At 36.9% G+C, this 22,472-nt stretch overlaps 1 protein-coding gene across 6 annotated transcripts in view; it reads right to left on the reverse strand.

Moving 5' to 3' along the window:
• Positions 1–2,972: 2,972 nt before the first annotated feature.
• The window catches only part of AGTR1 (angiotensin II receptor type 1), a 45,311-nt gene continuing 25,811 nt past the window's right edge, over positions 2,973–22,472 (reverse strand). For all 6 annotated transcript variants that reach the window (XM_010375055.2, XM_010375053.2, XM_010375054.2 and 3 more), the window contains 2 exons: positions 7,122–7,219; positions 2,973–4,986 (listed from right to left, as the gene is read on the reverse strand). In XM_010375055.2, coding sequence (XP_010373357.1) covers positions 3,860–4,939 — 1,080 coding nt within the window. In that variant the 5' untranslated portion in view covers positions 4,940–4,986; positions 7,122–7,219 and the 3' untranslated portion in view covers positions 2,973–3,859. The remainder of the gene's footprint in view (positions 4,987–7,121; positions 7,220–22,472) is intronic.

Here is a 22,472-nt window from a genome sequence, read left to right on the forward strand (position 1 = left end):
GAATTCGAGACCAGCCTGGCCAACATGATGAAACCCTGACTCTACTAAAAATACAGAAAGTTAGCTGGGCATGGTGACGGGCACCTGTAATTCCAGCTAATTGGGAGGCTGAAGCAGGAGAATCGCTTGAAACCAGGAGGTGGAGGTTGCAGTGAACCTAGATCATGTCATTGTACTCCAGCCTGGGCAACAAGAGTGAAACTCCATCTCAAAAGTAAAATAAGATAAGATAAAATAAAATAAAATAAAATAAAATAAAATAAAATAGCCCTCATTCACCAAGTCAACTCACCGTACTTGAAAAATGATGTCACTGAAGTCCAAAAAGATGAATTTCCACAGTGAGAAAGAGCCAGCATTAGAAATCTAACTAGGCTTTTTTTCCCCCAAAAGCGTAGAATGAGGTAAATTTTAATATTACGTATATTGAAATTTACACCTCAGAAATGGGTGTAAATGGGTGTATGTTGAAGTATATATTTCAATATAAATGTAGCTTTTGCATTCTGTTGGGCACCTAGATCTCTATGGTAAATATTTTTTTCTGTATGTATTTCTTAAATGTACCAAAAATAAGGAGTCTACCTAACCTATAAATATGTTCATGAAGAATACATAATGGCATCCTATCCTAACATTTTGGTAAGTAGGGTCTCAACTCCAATATTAGGTTGATCTCACTGAAAACAAAAGAGTAATCATCAAGGTTAGTAACATCTATTTCACAAGTGAGATGGGATAAAATCCCAATATAATTTAATGAAATTAAAATGAAAATAAGGCATGGAACATGTTATTAACACCATTATTAACACATGATATAGGGGATCTCTAAATACAATTATCTATCAGAAATCTTGTCAACTATAACGTATGCAATAGTTCAGCAAGTTTAAAATGCTTACAATCACTTGGATTAAAATGACTATTGAGCAGGGCATGGTGGCTTACACCTGTAATCCCAGCATTTTGGGAGGCTGAGGCGGGCAGATCACCTGAAGTCGGGAGTTTGAGATCAGCCTGACCAACCTAGTGAAACCCCATCTCTACTAAAAATACAAAAATTTGCCAGGCGTGGTGGTGTGTGCCTGTAATCCCAGTTACTTGGGAGGCTGAGGCAGGAGAATTGCTTGAACCTAGGAGGTGGAGGTTTCAGTGGGCTGAGATCACGCTACTGCACTCCAGCCTGAGCAACAGAGCGAGACTCTGTCTCAAAAGACAAGACAAAACAAAACAAAACAAAAAACGAACAGCAAAAACAAACATACAAAAAAATCCTCAACTACTGAAAAAGAAAGAAAGAAAGAAAAAAAAAAAGAACAGTTATAAAGCTGACCTGGAGGGATTTCCTATAGGATGTTTATGCTATAATTTGGGATAAGGTAAAATTTATTTTTTTGAGGTGATCGTTTGTGAAAATAGTAAAGGACCTTTGGGATGAGTGGCTGGCATTACATTAATGAAATTAAAAATAATATAAATTATATAAGGCATATGGAACCATATTTATTCACAAAAACTTTATATTTAGGAATGTGAGAATAATGTAGTCTGCTTTGTGGAAATTCTGCACAGTGGCCAAGGCTCTCTCTGAGGCGACACCCCCTGGCCCACAGCGACCATCAATTATTTCACGCATAACTCCAACCATTTCGCCACAGTTTATTGGGCCGTTCAGTCTGCCCTGTATGAACTTCAGGAGCTTTGACATCCTTTAGAAGAATGAAGCAACTGTCCAATGGGAACAGAAATGTTAAAGTACAATTTTCAGGCACAATTGCATCCTGGCCCTTGCATATGGCAACTGGATCCTTATAGTAAATCTCTCTTTTCTGCTTAAATTTAAGCTGGGTGTGGTGGCTCATGCCTGTAATTCCAGCGCTTTAGGAGGCCAAGGTGGGAGGAACACTTGAGGCCAGGAGTTTTGAGACCAGCTTGGGGAGTATACTGAGACCTCCATCTCTATAAAAAGATAAAAAATATTAGCCAAAAGTGGTGGAGCAGGCCTGTAGTCCCAGCTATTCAGGAGGCTGAGGTGAGAGGATTGCCTGAATCTAGCAGTGGGAGGTTGCAGTGAGCCGAGATCACACCACTGCACTCCAGCCTGGGGGACGGAGTGAGACCCTGTCTCAAAAAAAAAAAAAAAAAAAAAAAAAAAAAAAAAAAAAATTAGTAAATACCCCATGCTGACAACAGGTAGTTAGAATATTAAAAAATGTTCATACGTGTATTTTAGTTGCACCACTTCTAGGAGTATGGGAAATTTCTCAGATTCACATACTTGAATGCTCATCTCAGTGTAATTTATAATACTGAAAAATCAGAAAAAATCTCAATTTTCCAGTTTGGTGACTAGTTAACTATATCAGGATATGTCCATATTTTGTAGTATTATACAAATATGAAAATGTTTTAGAAAAATATTTAATTGGGTAGGAAACAACTATGCCATGACATTAAGTGAAAAATCTGTATACAAAGTACTATACACATCATGACTTCAACATCAGGATAGACACATGTATGTGTGTATAATGAATGAAAAAAGTAGAAAAAAAAGTTCCCAAATGTTAAAATAATGATTTTTGACTGGGGAAGCTAAACATGACTTTTATTTTTATGTTATTCTATATCTTCTAACTTTCCTGCAATGATAATATATACAACTAGAAAAATTCTGTTATTAAATTACTAGTAAAATAATGCATTGTTCTAGCATTATAGCAAGAGTTAATTTTTTTCTTTGTTATGTGAAAAACTGAAAAATTCAAAACTATGTGTTTATTCCATGTCATGCAGTAGAACAAAATGTTTTTTCTTTATCTTTTCAATGGCAGGATAAAAAATCTATAACCAATAGTATTAAACTATCAGTTGTATCAAAATTTAAATAAAAATATATTCATACTCATTCAAGGTAGTCTTATGTTAAAATAAATTAGTATCTATTTTAAGTAATGAAGATAAATACATTGCAATAAAATTATTTTATTTTAAAGTAAATATAACTTTGCCAAATTTTAATCAATTAACAGCGGTTCAGATATAGATATACATATACACATATGTGTAGAATATATACTTTTTTAAAACAAGAAGGCATACTTTATGATATATAATCTTTTTACCACAAACTATATACACTTCTCAGATATTAAATCAAACTAATATACTAGGAAGACACTACTACTTGGGACCCGCGCAGCACCTTTACAAGTAGTTTAACTTTTATATGTGACTTTAGTAACACCATTATACAAATAAGCCATCTTACGGGCATTGTTTTGGCAGTGTAAACCTATAAGACACAGGTTGAATTTCACAAAAAGATCTGAAACTTGACAACTACTGCTTAGCAAATCTTTGTACAAAATGTGCAGTAATAGGTGCAAGTGTGGCACAGTTGCTAATAGCTAAAAACAGGCACAAAAGCTTTACTGCCCTTTGGAAATTGGACAGAACAATCTTGAACTCTCATTTCCTGTTGCTCCTCTAACAATTTAATACATTCTAAATAGCTTTATGTGGAAATAAAAAAGTAACAGGACAAAAGCAGACTAGGGAGATTGCATTTCTGTCAGTAAAATTTCTCAAATCAACACATTCAATGAGTTTCTGACATTGTTCTTCAAGCAGCCGTCATCTGTCTAATGCAAAATGTGGCTTTGCTGTGTCTTGTTGCAAAGGGAAAGAAAAGCTTTTGTTCAGAGCTTTAGAAAAGTCAGTTCAGTCCACATAATCCATTTTCTCCTTCAATTCTGAAAAGTAGCTGATGCTCATTTGGTAGTGAAGTGCTGCAGAGGAATGTTCTCTTGCTCCTTTTTTCACAAAATTACTTTATGGACAGGTTTCGAACATGTCACTCAACCTCAAAACATGGTGCAGGCTTCTTCGTGGATGAGCTTGCATTATCTGAGGGGCGGTAGGAAAGCGTGCTCATTTTTGTTGAAAGGTTTGAGTGGGATTTGGCTTTTGGGGGAATGTATTTTAGAAGCTGGAGAAAATATTTTTTAAATTTTTTCCCCAGAAAGCCATAAAAAAGAGGATTCAGGCAATTGTTAAAATAAGCTATACAAATGGTGATGGGCATGGCTGTGTCCACAATATCTGCAATTCTACAGTCACGTATGATGCCTAGTTGAATTAATACATCCAGAAAAGTGAATATTTGGTGGGGAATCCAGGAAAAGAAAAAGAAAAGCACAATTGCCATAATTATCTTAAAAATATCATCATTTCTTGGTTTGTTCTTCTGAATTTCATAAGCCTTCTTTAGGGCCTTCCAAATAAGAGTATAACTTGTAAGAATGATCAGAAAAGGAAACAGGAAACCCAGTATATTTTTGGTCAGGCCCAGTCCTATCGGGAGGGTTGAATTTTGGGACTCATAATGGAAAGCACAAACTGTAATATTGGTGTTCTCAATGAAAAATACATTTCGATGGATGATAGCTGGCAAACTGGCCAAGCCTGCCAGCAGCCAAATGACAATGCAGGTGACTTTGGCTACAAGCATTGTGCGTCGAAGGCGGGACTTCATTGGGTGAACAATAGCCAGGTATCGATCAATGCTGAGACACGTGAGGAGAAACACACTAGCATACAGGTTGAAACTGACGCTGGCTGAAGCAATCTTACACAGGTAATTGCCGAAGGGCCAGCGGTATTCCATAGCTGTGTAGACAGCCCATAGTGGCAAAGTCAGTAAAAAGCATAAGTCAGCCAGTGCTAAATTCAAAAGAAAAACACTGGCCACAGTCTTCAGCTTCATGTAAAAGTAAATGACTATCACCACCAAGCTGTTTCCAAATATTCCCACCACAAAGATGATACTGTATAAAGTAGGAATCATGACAAATATGTAATTATGCCTTCCAGCTTTGGGACAATCGTCTTGGATTCTTTTAATACCATCTTCGGTAGATGAGTTGAGAATCATTTTGATCTCCCGGGTCGAATTTGTCACAAACACTATATCAAATGCACCTGGGGAAAATAAAAATAAAATGATAAAAAAAAATTCTTGTTGTAAACAAACAAACGAACGTTCATTTCTCAGTCATAAACGTAGTAACTCAACTTTTGTCTTAGGAAAAAATACTGGATCGTATTTCCTAAGGAAACTCTGTGAACTGATAAAGCCTAAGGATGCACATTTAAATTTTAGAACATAATTGCTTTTGTAGAAAATGGTAAATATCATCCAGAGAAGTGAAATTGGGGTTCTATGTGAATAAACCTATCCTTTTCCTTTTTTCTATAAGTAAATCTTAGTTTTCAAATTGATTAAAAACATAACCTAAATCTTAGAAAATACTACTGAATTAAATTAGTTTTTCAGAAAGACTTGAAAGTTTTTCCTGAGGTAAGCAGGACCAGTTCATTTATCATTAACCTTAGAAGTGTGACACATTCATATCGTATTCTTTAAATCATTTTTTTTCTCTCACAATCTTTACTTAGGTATAAAGATTATAAGTATTCTCCCTTAAGTGGTCAGAATAGCTGCCTTTAGGTGACTGACAAATTGGTCACTGTGGCAATTGATTTAAGAGGGGTAGGAGGTAGGGCTCAACTTTGAGGAACAGGATTTTTTTCCATTGCTTTCCAGGCCTCTGCAGTCAGTAACTATGTATTCTTTAACTTCCAACTCAGTCTAGCAAAAGTGCACAAATCTTCTAACCTTCATATCTGCCAGCCATTTCTGAAGTTAACCCTGTGGTTAACCATTTGTGTAACAAAGATGTCAGATGAATAGGTTTGGCCAGGATTGTCAAGAAAGCATGTTTTTACTGAGGGCTTGAGAAAGCAGCAGGTTTTCTGGAATTCTGGGAAGAATCAGATGCTCAGGAATGAACTGCACAAAGCCATGCAAATATTTGCTCTGATTTTCTACATAATCAACAGTCAAGCTCTTCATTTATGTGATTTAGAAAATCAACACATTCTGCCCTGGATAAGAGTCCATCAGGAAGTCCCAGGAAGGAGGCTGAAAGTTCAGCGAGAGTGACGTCACCAAATGTGGTACAGCCACACTCTGAGGTGAAGGTTAGCATTGGACATAGGCCAGGACAGCTAGGTGAGCAGTGGTGCTGGGCACACAGATCCTATTGCTCTACCAGGAGCAGGTCCCCAGATGAACACGGCTGAGCATTCTCTTGTAATAGCATGCCCTGGGGAAAAAGAGCAGCAGAAATAAGACACCACTGCCATGCCAAGCATGGTTTGCTTGGCATTCAGGAGAGCTGAACACATGTTCTTAAAGTAGTGTTCACTTTGGTGCAAAGGGATGCTGTGCAAGGGATACAACTCCAGTAGTCAGCTTTAAAGAGAGAACACATGTGAGGGAGTTCTTAAGTGGCCTCTTCGCCTTCCCTGAGTAAATGAAGTTGTTCTCCCTATGTAAGTTTTTGGTTGCATGTCCTCGTTATTGTTCCTTTTTGGTATCCAGCTTATATAATGTACATCTTTTTCTTCTTTGACTCACGGGGACATTGGTACCCACAAACAGGTGCTATCTACCCTAAATGTCACATCTTTGGTAAAGCCTTCCCAACTTTTCTGAGCCCTTTGACACTTTGGATGTAGGTTTGGTACTTTCTTTTTTCTTCTCTTTTTTTTTTTTTTGAGACAGAGTCTCACTCTACTGCCCAGGCTGGAGTGCAGAGGTGTGATCCTGGCTCACTGTGATCTCTGCCTCCCAGGTTCAAGTGATTCTCGTGCCTTAGCTTCCCTAGTAGCTGGGACTACCAGTGCGTCCCACTATGCCCAGCTAATTTTTGTATTTTTAGTAGAGATGGCGTTTTGCCATGTTGGCCAGGCTGCTCTTGAACTCCTGACCTCAGGTGATCCACCCGCCTCGGCCTCCCAAAATGCTGGAATTACAGGCATGATCCACCACACCCATCCTTGACACTTTATTGTAATCATCTGTTGACATATCTGTCTTCTCCACTGGTCTGTCAGTTGCTTGTGGGGAGAGCCTGTTTAAAATTTACTAGTGTTTACTTGTTTCCTTGTTTACTGGTGTAGGCCTGATACATTCCAGGAGGCAGATGACAAATGTCTCATGAATGAGTGACTGAATGGACAAATGAATGGGTGAGCAGCATAGAACTTACAGCTATGAATGCAGCGTATCGAGACTGATTTCTGTGGAATCACGTGTTGCTCCTTGAAGAGTTTCACAGAGAATACTCAGTGTCAACCTGGGCCTCACCTTGGAAAAAAAAAACAGAAACAAAAACAAAACAAAATAAACAGGTAGAAAATTCCTTGGTGCTTTTAGAAACTTGTGGTTTAGAAAACAGAAGATGAAAAGAAGAAATAACAGAAACTAGGGCTAGGCTTTTAGGGATGTATGACTAGTTCTTCCTCACCCAGAGGATTTCCCTATAGCTTGTAGATTTTCTAGTTCATCTTATTATTGTTTCTGAACTTATGCCAACTTAGAAGTATACATTCATTTATATAAACACATATTCTTTATTAAAAATTAATTAGTCATTAAAGGGCTATGGCTAGCAGTCATTTGTGCCTTAATGTGGATTAATTTACCTATTTGCTATCCTTTTAACCATCTAGTAGAAATCAGCTGGATTTTACTTAGAAAAAGAATTAGTAATGTAAAGGTTAAGGAACCTCAAAGGTTGAAAGGGCCTGGGTGAACTCCATAACTGAAAATGAGGGCGGAGGTAAATATTTGGTTCAGCTTGGGAATAAGGGCAGTAAAAAATAGAAGGGAGTACATTTTATGCTATAGAAGCCCTTGGGTGCCCTGTGCTGTGAGAACAGGGAGGAAATTTTCTTCTCCTTTTTCTCTCTCCTCTTGACTCTACTTTGACAGCACACAACTCATGTGGGTTCCATTAATCCTATGTTTGGAGTGAGTAGAATTGTATTAACTAGTCTCAAACTATAACTAGCATTCATAATACAATTTCTATGAGAAAAAGTCTGCCTTTGTGAGGATCAATTTATAAGCATAGTTCTGTAGTCCAACTCCTTCACAAGCTATCAACCATTTTTTCAGTTACCATTGATTCATATTGACTGGTATTTAATATATAAAAGTTTGCTTTGAACAGCTAGGGGATCATCCTTGGAAAGTTCGGTGAGTTATTATTACCTGAATGAGAATTCACTTGAAAGAATCTGGACATAGCATGGAATATACCAATTAGAAGAACATTTTGCATAAATGTTTGTATAATTACCAGGACTCCCTACCCAATAAGGAAACAAATTTTTTCATACTCGAGGGTAGAGGAAAAGGGGCGAAGTATTTTAGACGATAGGAACGGTGGAAGGAAGCACAAGGAAGAAGCAAGGCAAATGGCACATTCAGTGGGTATTCATCAACTCATCACATATTCACTGAACACCTACTATGTGTGGGTGTCCAGGATGCAAGGGGAATAAAGTCACAGTTCTCCTTTAGGAGTCTAGCCGGGGGGACAGGAGCCTTAAAGGCAGTATTATCTTTAGTGTGTTGAATGTTATATCAAAGGCATGTGGAACACTCTGTGTTTATCACTGATCCAGATTGGTGGGGAGTGTGGGGTTTGGGGGAAGGACGGCGAGAGGGCAGTGGGGGTGAGGAGAGGGATCAGGAGATGGCACCTGGAAATCAGCCAAGGTGGAGTAGAGATGGTGTCACTGCTTGAACTTTCCCCTCCTTACTAATGCCTGCAGCATCATCTATGGGAAACAGCTCTCATAAATTAATAGATATTGCACAACCCTCTTGGGGGTGTGGGATCTGGACGTGCACTGGATATTTCTAGATGGGAGGATGACATAGGTCATTTCCCAGTCTGCACTTCTGCTACCGATAAGCTTCCCTCGAGAAATTTGTTTCTGAGCAAAGAAATAAAGATGGGACTTTTGTGATTGGCAGTTACTTTAGATTGATGATAAATGACTGGGAAACAGTGGGCCTCTTTTTTCTTTGAAGCTGAACAGATGCTGGTTTGGTGGGAAGTCGAAAGAGAGAGAGATGAGATTGACTAGAAAAACCAAATTTGTGAGATCTAGAAAGCAGCTATGCTTCAGTCACATCCTGCTTCTTTTCCCAGAAGAGTTATAGGCAGGTAGAACACTGATTAAAAACAAAGGAGCATCCACCTCTTCCTATTTTTCCTATTTTTGGTCTTACTATTCCTTTTATCCAAGCTCTGTGGCTTACATGAATTCCATAGTACCATTTCCCCTTAGGGAAAGGAAGATGAATTTGGGGTCGGAAGACTTGAAATGGAATCTTCCTTTGCCACGTACACATCTGTGTGGCTCTGGGTAAGTCATCCAATTTCTCTGAAAATGACCCTCAGTTTTTTTTTTCTTCTGTAGGAAACAAGAACAGTGATATTTATTGCACATGATCTTTGTAGAAATAAAGTGAGATAATGTGAAAGCACTTGGTATATCTTTCAAATAGTGCTTAATGAATATGTTTTACTCGAATCTTTACTATTATTTTTTGAATGCAAGACAAACATTGACTCAGAACAGCCACGGGTTAAGAAAGCATGAGAGTAAAGAAAAATGTTTATCATAGGTAAGTTCCTTCCGTTGCCATTAAAAGTCTAAAAATTCCAGGCTGCTGTTCTTTTGAAGTATGAGTGAAAAATAATCTTAAGCAGCTGAATAAATTTGCCGTGAGTCAGGTGGGAACCTAAGTCTGTGGCAAACATAGGTGTTGGCTCATTGTGGCCAAACCACATTTATTTAACAATTGGTTTTGTAAGAGTTACCTTACATCCTTCGACAGCTTTCCTGGTTCTTAAAGCGTAAGAACGAAGATTTTCTTTCCTTTTTTTATTGTAAGAATGCTTTCCCAAGACTTTTGATTAGAATATTAATACCTTCTTAAGCTTTTAGGCAAGCCAAAACCAATCTAATTAAATTGTTCATTACAAGCTCTTTTTAAAACTAGTTTGCAATCTAAAGAAAAGAAATTCCCCATAGTGTCCTATGATAATAAAGAGAGAACTAAAAGACCAAGTAATTATATTTTGGAATAATCTTCTATCAAAGTATTTCTCTCAAGCATCAAAAAGAGCAGGCCAATGTTTGTAAGCCATTTGCTTATAGTGCTGGACAGCTCACTAAACCATCCTGTTCAATAAACTATTGTCTTTATTGTTCCTATTTTGTAATTCAGACGTAGAAAACAACTGTTTCTGCTCTTATATTGCTTCTCCTGCCTCCATCCGCCAAGTAAGGCCACAGGAAATAACTGTTAGGTATTCACTTGTGAATTCATTGACTCATAGAAATTGGCACTAATATTTTTAGGGTTTTTACTCGTTTCTTTTTCAGATCTACTTGTTCTTATTTCTTAGCCCTCTGTTCCTATTTTATGAAGTCTACTTCTTCTTTTATTTTCCTTAACATTTTCAATATCTGTCTGTTAAGAGCCCTTACCCAATTGCTTTACTATTTATAGTTCCTCCGGTATAAATTCTATTTATTGTACCTATGGACACTGTTTCTTGATGATGGACTTTTGCTTAGGTTTTGTAATCTTTGACTGTGTTCATTTTTGGTGAGAATTAACTTGCTTGGGAAGACTGAATGTCTGGATGATGGTAGCTTGTGAAACTTCAGCTTGGAGGTACAGCACTCCCTTGATCTGGAAGAGTTTTTAATGCTCATTTCTGAGCTTAGTTTTCAACCTTATATATATATATTTGCAGATACTATATATTTGTAGTATTTGGTAGTGTAGTATCTATACCACTCTCAAATTCTGTCTGGTCTTCAGAAGTTTTCTAGTCTTTCATCATGAATAGGCAGTAATTTTTCGGTTCCTTTAATTGGGAAACACAACTTAAATTGCCTTCAGTACATGTGCCTGGTGGTCCTGACTTTCACACTGCCAAAGTCACTGGAACTTTATCTCAGCTGTGTATCTAGTGTTAGTCCTGATCTGGCCCAATGTGGTCTTAACTTTTATTGAGAACTGTGATCTGGCATTTTGTATTTAAGGCAGGAAGGGCAGTTTCCATGCCTGCTTCATCCATTTCATCTCTACTGAGGTTGCCCTACATGTTATTTGAAGGCGATAATTTCCAAATAAGTTGCCTAAACCTAATAGCTTTGGATTATAGTCATGGCTTTTGATGAAGTATTTGAGCCTTTACAGGTTATATTTACCTCCATACGGGAATCCTGGCAGCCACGAAGAGGTAAGCATGGCAGACCACCTGGCACCATGGGGCAAGAGACAAGAATTGCTTTTAAGTCAGATACATGGGAGAATGCCATGCTCTTGGTTGGTAATCCTAGCCTAACTTCATGTTAAATGATTTATTTGGAGATGATTTTGTCCACCCCTGCAATTTCTGAGTGAATAGTTCTCAATGCAAAACATTTTATTAAAATTACTAATATCATTCTAATTAAGTACTTAAGATCCAATCTCCTCAAACTTAATAAATGACTCTCTGATATGTGTACATGGTAAATAGTGACTTCTGGTCCTCTTCCCAAGTCAATATCATCCACTGTCGTCTGACCTCACAAGACATAAAAACAAGGCAAGCTGCTTTACTAATTCTGCATGTACCAATTGTGACTAACTGTAGAGACAGTGGTTACATGTTCCATGATATCCAACTAGCCCTCCCCTTTGTTTCATCCAAAATAACTAAGAACCCAAAGAACCCAGTTTTATGAAAGGAAATTCAGAAACTTTATAATTTATAATAAAATGTATATTCAGGATATGAATTACAATGAAAGTAAAATGTTAATCCCACATTTTAGCTTCTTGGGAATTATTCAAGACTACCACCTGATAACGAAACTCTAAACTACACTTAAACTTCTCTAAACTCTAAAAGTTCCTACTTACTATAAATTAAACAACTCAGTTGTGATGAATGTCCCAATCCCTCCCACCCACATCACTATCCCAAATTCTTAGCTGTTTTTGTTGTTTTTATTTTATTCCAAAAAGTAAAGAGAAACAGGTACCAATGAAAGATATATGATCAAGTCTAATTCACATGCTTTAAACATCTTTCTTCCACATGTTGGTGTTAGTAGAAAATACTCTTACGTTAAATATGGAAGGCCATGAATGGCTTTCCAGGGTGTCTGGAGAGAGGAGACTCCAGAGACTAGGAGAAAAAGAAAATAAAACCTAACTTGGAAGAAGGCCTGTAAGTAAATGAACCCCTGTCCTCTTACACTTCTAAATTCTTCAAACTTACAGACTTAGAATTTTCTCACAAGAATTATCGCCACATTTCAATGGATTAGTATCTCAGCCATCATGGGGAGGAAACATCATTTTTAATAATATGGCTCTTGGAGACTACTCACAAGCTTTTCTTTTCAACAGAGAAAAGGGCAGCACCAATGTGGGTTTAGTCAATAACAGTTGTTTCATCCAACTTCTGAGCAAAACCACAGATTTTGTATATGAAGCCACCTCACTTTTATTTCTCTGAAACTTTAATTCAGCAGCAGCAACTGTTTATCTCATTTCAAATTCCATTTTAAGGGGTGTGAGGAAAGTTATTGGGCAGGAAATTGGTACTAATTAATTTGCACCCTTAAGAAATTATGATAATATTAGAGAATTTATATGTATTATGAGTTTTATGTTAGGGTTATTGGCCACATGACAATTCATTTTAGATTAAAGCTTTTAACATGATACAAGCCACATAACCATAAATTTTAAATGAAGCTAGAATATTCAATATACTGTACATGTTTCTCCAAATTGCTTAATGTTCTGATTGCAGAAGAAATATTCTTTAATGATAGTCTGCAAATTGGTGGAAAATGTGGGAGCAGACTGAGGTTCTAATTTTAGCTTTCCCACTCACTAGCTGGGTGACCCTGAAGCAGTCATTTAGCTTCCCTAGACCCCTGTATCCTCAGGGAGTTGGTTATACTCTTAAAAAAAATTTCCGAAGCATGAACTTTTATAATCCTTCCTTTGAATAGGTATGCATCTTTTGAAGAGAAGGGCAAAATTGCTTGACAAGTAGAATAATAACAATTTCAAGAATTATAACAAGGCAGTTGATTAATGCTATCATATATTGTTAAATCAACTATCTATATAGATATTTTTAATCCCACACTGATTTAATAATATTCTATATTAAACACAAGAACTTTTTGTATTAAAACAACAAGGTGAAAAAAATTTACTGTTTACTCAAGATGAATAAAGAAACTCAACATAAGAGGATCATAGTCACAGGTTTTGTTTTCTTTCTTTTCAAAGATTAACTATTACTCAAAGAAATATTTTCCAGGCACATTTGGATAGCTGGTTGTGGTCTTAGACTAATGAGGTCAATGTTACGAGTTTGGGCCCTATCTGGACTAGTTTGCTTCATTCCATTTATGGCCAAAAGCTGTAAGCCTTTCAGACATCCCTTATGTTATTTATTGACACTACCAGGTCAAACAATACAGTTTGGAACATGGTTGAAAATCAAAACTAAAAGCTTGCCATGAAGTTAGAGAGTTAAGATTATATGGTCCTGTGAAGAGGGGAGCACAATGTGACACTGTTAAAATACCATAGAAAATCAACCTATTCTCAAATTCTTTGTAAGAAAATACAGCTTTTTAAAGTTTAGCAATTAGTTAATGTGGTCTAATTGCCCAGATAAAAACACAGAGGTGAGGGCAGAGTATTATAAGAGAACTTCAAGAGAAGGTTTCAACATTCTGAAGAGTTAAAGGGCCTCTGTTCTAAGAAAACTAAAGCTGTAAGGGTTATGTTTATTTGATTTTATCACATAGTTTCCTTTTCTTCAAACACAGTTTTGTATGCATTATAGTTCTTTCCTTTTTATTTATTTATTTATTTTTTAACATAAAAATGCTGTAAAAATTGAGGAATAGCAGAACAGCCTGGAAGAGAAAGCACTGGACTGCTGTCCTGGCAAAGAGTCTGCTCTGCCATAACCGGCAACACAACCTAATATTTCACTTTGTTTTCCTTTAAATATTACAAGATATTTAGAATGGGAATACCAACACCTGTTCTCACCTCTATTTCATGGACTGCTAAAAATAAAAAGTAAGTTCTTTGGAAGACATAAAAGCATTTTAAAAATGTAATTGTTCTATAATATAAGGGTAAGTAAAATGAATTAAATAAAGCTTAGACTTTCAAAATATTACTAAATTTTTTTATTTGGAAGTTCAGCAGAAATATTTTTCATTATTATAACAATGCTTCTATTTGAAGAATTATAACAAGGGACTTGATTAACCCTGAAAGAAAAGTAAAATAGTAGATATTGGATTGCTTCTACATTTAATACTTGTGGCAGCAAATGTTTGGGTACAAACTGACCCCTTAGGGCAAATCTGATTAATGTATATATTTTCTTTAGTCCTCAGAGTATTACAGCTTTTGGGACTTGAATTTTCTGTAGTTCACTAATATCCCCTCTATTTTATGGTTCTGTAGTTCAGTGCTGTCCAAAAGAAATAGAAAGTGAGACACATATATAATTGTAATTTTTCTATTAAAAACATTTAAAATGTAAAAAGAAACAGGTAAAATTAATTTTGATAAAATATTTAATCCAATATATCCAAACTATTGTCATTTCAACATGTAATCCATATAAAATCATTAAGATATTTCACAGTTTTTGTACTATGTCTTCAAAACCCAGGGTATAATGTATGCTTCCAGGACATCTCAGTTACACTAGCCACGTTTCAAGTGCTCATCACTCTGGGGCTGGCTGCTGTATTGGAAGCACAGTGTAGGTGCTTTTACACACAGAAGTCCCCTAGTTGGCCCCTCTAGCAATGGTTCTTAAAGTGTGGTCCCTGAAACAACAACATCAGCATCACCCAGGAATTTGTTAGAGATGCAGATCTCTGGCCTCACCACAGACCTACTGAATCAGAAACTCTGTGGGTGGGGTTCAGCAAGCTGTGTTTAATGAGCCCTCCAGGTAATTCTGATACACACTAATATTTGAAAAGCACTGCCCTGTAGGCAACTTAATTTGCAACTCTGGCTTAAATGCTGATAATCCTGATTAACAGGCAAAACCAAATCCAACAAACAACAAAAGTACCCTCAGCTAAAATGTTTTCACTTAACATTTATGAAGCATCAAAAACTGAATATGAGAAACTTACTCATTAAACTGCATATTTCTATTACCCATTCAGGACTGGCGTAAAGTGTGCCCAGCAGGATGTCATCTAGTAAAATCCCCTTTGCACCTGTTCACAGATATCTGAAATTCCTATAATTCAGGTAGGGTGGAATACCCACCTTCATACCTTCTGAGACAGAACTAAGATCTACCTGAGATGAAACACAATGGCTCAGGTGAGAACCAGAGTTAAGACAGTGGGAAGAGCATAGCGATGGGAGCCAAAAGTTCTCAATCAAGCACATGATTTACCTCCTATGACCTGTGGAGCCTTTGGCCTGTCACTTGACTTGTGATTCACTTTGTTCATCTGGAAAATGATGATGATAATAATAATGTTCATGATGAGGATGATGAAGTAGCAAGCATGTGTCCAGTTTGGTGCAAAACATTGCTGGAAACACCAAATGAGATCATGGGTCTGGAGGTGCTCTGAGACCCTAGAGCTTTGGGACTTTTGTGGGTGTTATTAGGTTCACACTGTGGTGTAAATGACTAGTTTAATTTTTTTTTTCCCTGTGAGCAAATTTGGATAAGAGAAATTGGGAAACTGCACGTGGTGCTAGAAGTGGAAGAAACTAAAGTAGGAGCAAGGGGTGGAAAGACTCAGAGAGGGGAGGCTGAAAGGCACTGCTGAGAGGCTGCTTGGACCAGACTGTTTTGTCAGCCCTGAGAATTCCTTTTGAGTATTACATAATTTTTAAACATAAATTACAGTGATATTACATCACTGTAATAAAAATATTTAGACCATTCTATCTACTATTATCTACCACTCCATTTCTTTTCTATGTTAGGCTACTTGCGTTTTCTAATTAAATAGACTGTGATAAGAGACACCGATGCCAGGCCAATAAAAGGTAAACAACACTTTGCCAACTGAAAAATAAGATGAGCTACTGATGACTGCTGCTTCCTGTGAAAACTTCATTAGCAATAAATGAGTTACCAGATGTCACACATCAGATTTGAAATTAAAATATATTCCCAGTAGTTGTGTGCTGTCTGAGCAGAAGTTAAAAATGAACTCTTTCCAAGAGAGTTACATAAAATAATGCACCAGTTTTTGCCTTCTGATTGTTTGTTCCTCCTCTAAATGTAAAATAAAATGCACCTCCTGTGTTGTGAAGTGGAAATATAGCATTTCTGCATAGAAGGCTATGCAGGGAAGTGGCACATTACTCATATAGCAGTAACTCCTTAAGGACAGGAGAATTTTTTTAACATCCTGTGCCATACCAAGACCATCATCTCCTCTTGTTTTTAACTTTGCCATTGCAAATTCTCCTTTTCTTACCTTCACATTCAGCATGTGACTTCTGCTTTTATTACCAGCAACAAAACTGTTTGAGTCAGAAACTGTCAATGTTGACTCTACTCGTCCTGAATGCTGCTACAACAACCCTGTTAGTGCTTTTCTTTCTTCAGGAGATACTGAAACTCTCCTCTGGTTCTTCCAGCTAGCTAAGCTGAGGCTCTTCTTGTTCTCAAAGTTACAAGTCTCCAATCCAAAAGTAATTGTGGTCAGGGAAGGAACCCCACAGCAGGAAATAGAAGAATACAATTTCATTTGAGCCAGCAGAAATTTCAGATAAGCCAGTGTGATAGAAATATCTAACACTCTCTACTTTTTATAAACAAATAATTTTGGCTGAACTTCTTCAGCCCAGTTCCTTTGCAGTTCCAAAATTTTTGCGGTTACTGGTTCCAGCTGAAGATCATGGTCACTTGAAATCATTTGTTTATTTTTTTCTCTTCAGTTAATTTTGGTTCTTATCTCCTGCCAGATAGGTGAAGCTTATAAATTAAATTAAGAGGGTAAAAGTGAATTATCATTCTCAATCCACCTCTTGGAGAAATATTTACATGGAACTTCTCTATATGTAGAAATTCTCTGAAGCATCTAACAGTTTATTTCTGGATCATTAACTACTCATCAGATGCTGGGGATGTGGAAGGTGGTGGCCTTTGGCTTTCACAAGGAAGATGGAGCATTTTTGAGATGATTTCTATCAATGGGGAAAATGTCAATTCAATCTTTTCAGCTTCATAACTTTAGCACAAAATGACATACAAGTCTTTAAGTTTTTTTTAAATGTACCATTATTTTATACTTCTTTTTGTTTCTGCTGATTAATAGAAAGGACTTATAATAGTGGCTTAATATTAGCAATAGTAACACTGATCACTTATCATTAATTGGATGCTTACTATGTGCCAATTGTTGCATTAATTGCTTTCATTTCTACAATTTACGAGGGAAGGCATCATTATTCCCATTTCTCAGGTGAAGAAACAGGAATAGAGAGCAGGTCCTTACATTTTTGACATTCTGTAAGTAATGGTTTAAGGCTGTATTATTATTATTTTTATTTTTTGGTATGGTCATCTCTTCATACTCCAGTCTCATGCATCTCAATCAGAGTGATTTTGTACTCCAGGGATATTTGGCAATGTCTGGAGACGTTTTTGATTTTCCCAGTGTGGGAGAGGGAGGTGTGGGGGTATTACTAGCATCTAGCAGGCAGATAAGTGATACTGCTAACCATTTTACAATGCATGAGATAGGCTCCCACACCGAAGAATTATCTAATCTAAAATGTCAATAGTGTTGCTACTGAAAAACCCTGCTCTGGTCCCTAGTTTTTGTTTAAACCTTTGATAATTTGTATCTCTCACCTTTTATGGAATACATTAACTGTATACTGAATTTTATTGGAGGCTTTTATTTCATGCATTGTATCTTCCCAGGAAAACTACAGATCCCTCACAAAAGATAACATCCTATTGGGTAACCAAAGTCTAAAGCTGTGTTGGGTGCTTAGTGAGAGCTCTCAAACAGGGAGTTTACTAAATATCTGCTGTGTTAGATCATTCTAGAAATTACCCTCCGTAAGCATTTTTCATAACTTCAGGATTCTGCACAGATAGAGCTGAAGAGGGAATTTGAGCTCAGATTCATCACTAGGGTTTCAAGAGATTGATGGATGTTGTAGTGGCCCCAACGTCTGCACCGAAGGGAGGAAGCCACCTAGTCCGGAAGTCAAACCCTGCCCTCTTGTGGTATCACTGCCATAGACACTTCAGGGAATCTGGCGGAGGGTCAGAGGCCATTGATCTGTATCCTTCCGGTCTGAACTGACTGCAATATTTAAGTGTAAATTCAGCTGTGCATTCACATTAGGCCTGTTCTTCTTTGTGGAACAGTACATTAAATATAACATGTAATCAAGGCTTTCATTAGAAACCAAGTAGAGAGAAGTGAGAAAGACAGAGGACAAACATACCATACCTAGTTACAAACGTTACTTTCTGGAAGTTTGACAATCAGAGAGTTTCACTTACTTAACTTGATTCTCTGTTACTTGCCTTCTCTACAAAACTGCTTTTCTGACTAATAAAGGTATGGAGTAGTTTTTGTAAGCAAGGAGAAACAATTCAGCGAAACAGCTTTGTAAGGAGCAACATTAATAGACATCTATGCCCAAAATTTGATGCCTGTGGTATTTTCTGTACAAGTGTCTTATAGGCTAGTTCAAGGAGAAAAGTACCATAAAGTTTGAAAGACCAGCTAAATCAGTGGAAATTATACTCTCCCCATTTCCCATTAAGAACTCTATTCTCTTACTATGAAAACACCACTGTTCTTTCTTATCTCAGAGTGCAGGCTTTTCTGTATACTGATGCCAAATGGGTAACATTTTAGTGAGACATTTGAAGTTGTGATATGCAACTCGGTGGGGGACAAACAAGGTCATTTAAAAGGTCTCTTCATTGAGAACATCAGAGTTTTCAAAAGATGCACACAGCCTTCCCTGGATAATTGGGGGTAAAGGAAGAAAAAGCCCATAAACTACAAAAATTAAAAAAAAATTCAGATGGAAACACTCAGAATTAAGAGCGAAAAAAATATTATGAATGCTGATGCTAAATCTTAATACATAAAACCAAAGGAAATGAGTAAAAGAGCAAAGTAACTTAAGAAGCTGATGAACATAAATCAGTTGATTGCAGGCCAGGCACTCTGGCTCATGCCTGTAATCTCAACAGTTTCTGAGGCCAAGGTGGGCAGATCACAAGGTCAGGAGCTCAAGACCAGCGTGGCCAGCATGGTAAAACCCCGTCTCTACTAAAAATACAAAAATTAGCCAGGCATGGTGGTGTGCACTTGTAATCCCAGCTACTCAGGAGACTGATGTAGGAGAATTGCTTGAACCCAGGAGGTGGAAGTTGCAGTGAGTTGAGATCACACCACTGCACTCCAGCCTGGGCAACAGAGCAAGACTCCGTCTAAAAAAAAAAAAAAAAAAAAAAAAAAATCAGTTGACTGCAGGATTTAGGATTTAGCAAGGGAAAAAAGAAACTTAGAACTAGAATTTGGGGATTCTTCTTTGCTTCTCTAGAAATTGAGATCTTGGACAAATCATTAAATCTTCACTGAACTTTGATCTGACAAATGGAAATGATATTAATACTATGAAGCCTCTACCTTGCCCTTGGAAGAGTGTTTTAAGATTATGTGTACAAAATAATTTCTTCAAAAGACAGTATATTATACCCATTCAGTAAGAATACACTAGATACAATAAAAAACAAGTTTACTAAACAGCTGAGGTGCAGAGCTAATTTATAGACCAAGAGATATATATTCAGCACCTAGAATCTTAAAAAGGAACATTAATTTAATTAATGTTAGCAGAGTCTATTATCTGGCTGGCCTCATAAGAAACAAGCTAACCTTTGCAGTCTCACAGGTCAGGGTTAAGGACCTGTCTCTGGCCGGGTGTGGTGGCTCACGCCTGTAATGCCAGCACTTTGGGAGGCCGAGATGGGTGGATCACTAGAGGTCAAGAGTTTGAGGCCAGTCTGGCCAACGTGGTGAAACCGTGTCTCTACTAAAAATACAAAAATTAGCTGGGCATGGTGGCGGATGTCTGTAATCCCAGCTACTTGGGAGGCTGAGGCAGGAGAATTGCTTGAACCTGGTAGGAGGCGAAGGTTGCGGTGAGCCAAGATTGCGCCACTGCATTCCAGCCTGGGCAACAGAATGAGACTCTGTCACAAAAACAATACAAAACAAAAAGAACCTGTCTCCATCTCTAACTAACTGTGTAACTGTCCAATTTTTTCACCCTCTTTGAGCCTTAGTCTCCTCATCTTTAAAATGGGATAAAAACAGACTCTATGCTGTTAACATAAGGTTTAAATAAAAGTTGGGTGGGGGAATTGCCGTATATTACATAATAAATATTGTTACTATCACTATAAATATTTTCAATATGTATTCATATGTCCTCATACATATACTAAGTAAATTGCTTCATAAAATTTTACTTTACAGATGCAATTTGTTGCATTATTATATATGGCCAAGAAATTGATTAGAATGAGGTTAGAAGCCCTAATAATACAATAATATATAATGATGTAATTTGTTATTAATCCCATAAAGCAATTTAAAGAATTACTTTTGGGGAAGAAGTGAAAGAATAAACACATAAAGTGCAGATGACTTTAAGTTAACTTTACGATGGAGGAAGAAAACATATCACACTATAGACCTTTGGTTGGTGAATCAAATCTCAACTAATTAAATGACAGAAACTTTTTTCAAAATGCAGGATTCAGAGAAAAATTTTGTTGCCTACAGCTCCCCTAGTATTCATATAAGTCTCTTCTGTGAATTATCTGACTTAACATGTGGTAATTGTTGTTTTTTAATAGGATTTCATGAGTTCACTTTCTAATAATTATACAACACTGTATTGTTTCTGGTAATAACATTTTTGGTATTACTTTATTACTATATAAAATAATGGAAAAACAAATTAGGCTAAATATTTTTTGTACTCAGTATAGAGCAGGCAGATTTGTGAAGTTCATTAGGACTCTGTGAGAATAGCATAATATGCTAATAATTTTGGATATTTTGATATGAAAAAGATTCCAATTCAGAGAAAATACATTTTTGGAATCAGTCTATTCCAGTAGCTATAGATGTATAAATAAATCAATGATCAGCTTAGAGCCATTCCTTAGATAAATTACATGGTGTCTTTATATCTTATCAGAAACTACCATGTTCTCTTTACGTAAAAAGTCATTCTTCAACTTACAGACTTTTGGTTTAGGTTTGGAGGGTAGCTTTATCTCCTGTGAGTCAGGAAGTCACAAAAATGTCTGCTATAGAAAGAAATTTATGGGTCGAATTTATTTATTTTCTTCTTCAGAGAAATACAAGAATATATATGTATGCCCTTTGTCTGGTAAACATACACAATTACTATATTATCAAAGATGTTTTGGTTGTCAGGTTATCCAAGTAAAGTCTATTTTAACCTAAAATGTGGTTGAACTACTGTTCTCTACAGTCTTTTGTTTTCCTTGTAAGTCAGAGATTCATAAGAGATTCCTTGTAAGTCAGAGATTCGTAGCATTGTATTGTTGTTACAGTCTCTAGACATTCCATGTTCAAATACATATATAGGCTGGGAGAAATAGCTGAAGTGGACATGGTGGTGAATGGAGGACCCTCCCCCTTTCTTGGAGGGGGACCAAAGGGTCACTTCTCAGCTATAGTCAATTGTGCCAATTGTAATGAGGTGGGGGTAAACAGCTAACTTTAAAATATAAACTTAAAATTTCAAATTTCATGTGAAATATCCTATTTTAAAATGTTTTCTCTCTCTATCTATATATATATACCCAACACTGTGGAACCTAACAGAACTCTTCTGCAGATTAGATTTAGTTAAAAAGGCTGCCAATTTTGAAACTTAGGATCCAGGCCAACCATCTCATTTTAGAACTAAGAAGAGACTCCAAGCCCCAGAAAGATGGTGCAGACCCTCGTTCCAATGTTTTAACTAGACTGAAGACTTGAAGTATGTCTCTGTTTATTAGACATTCCCCCTTCCATTCTACATTTAGCAATTCATGGCTGAATAGTTGGAGGTTATGGGAAAACACAGAGATGTGATGAGACGAGGCTACTGTCTACCTTGATCTCACACAGCCAGCCTGCACAGTCTGCACTGCGTGAGATGAACCTAACCCAGTCTGAGAAAGCTTTCAGAACGGCAGCCTGAACTTCACCCCTATCCCTCATTGTTCTTGCTAGCAACTTATTTTTCCCTTTTCATTTTTCTAGCCTGTGAAGCATACTGTTACGTCTCTCAGAGCTGTTGCTGCTCTAAAGTGCTCCAAAGTGATGTCTCTATGTGAGTGAATGCAGAACAGAATCCATGATTTGGTTCTTCCTGCATACTATTTTGACATTTACTTGACAAATATTATCTAGTGTTCAAAAGG

This window comes from Rhinopithecus roxellana, chromosome 1 (assembly GCF_007565055.1).
Source record: "Rhinopithecus roxellana isolate Shanxi Qingling chromosome 1, ASM756505v1, whole genome shotgun sequence".
NCBI classification, from domain to species: domain Eukaryota; kingdom Metazoa; phylum Chordata; class Mammalia; order Primates; family Cercopithecidae; genus Rhinopithecus; species Rhinopithecus roxellana.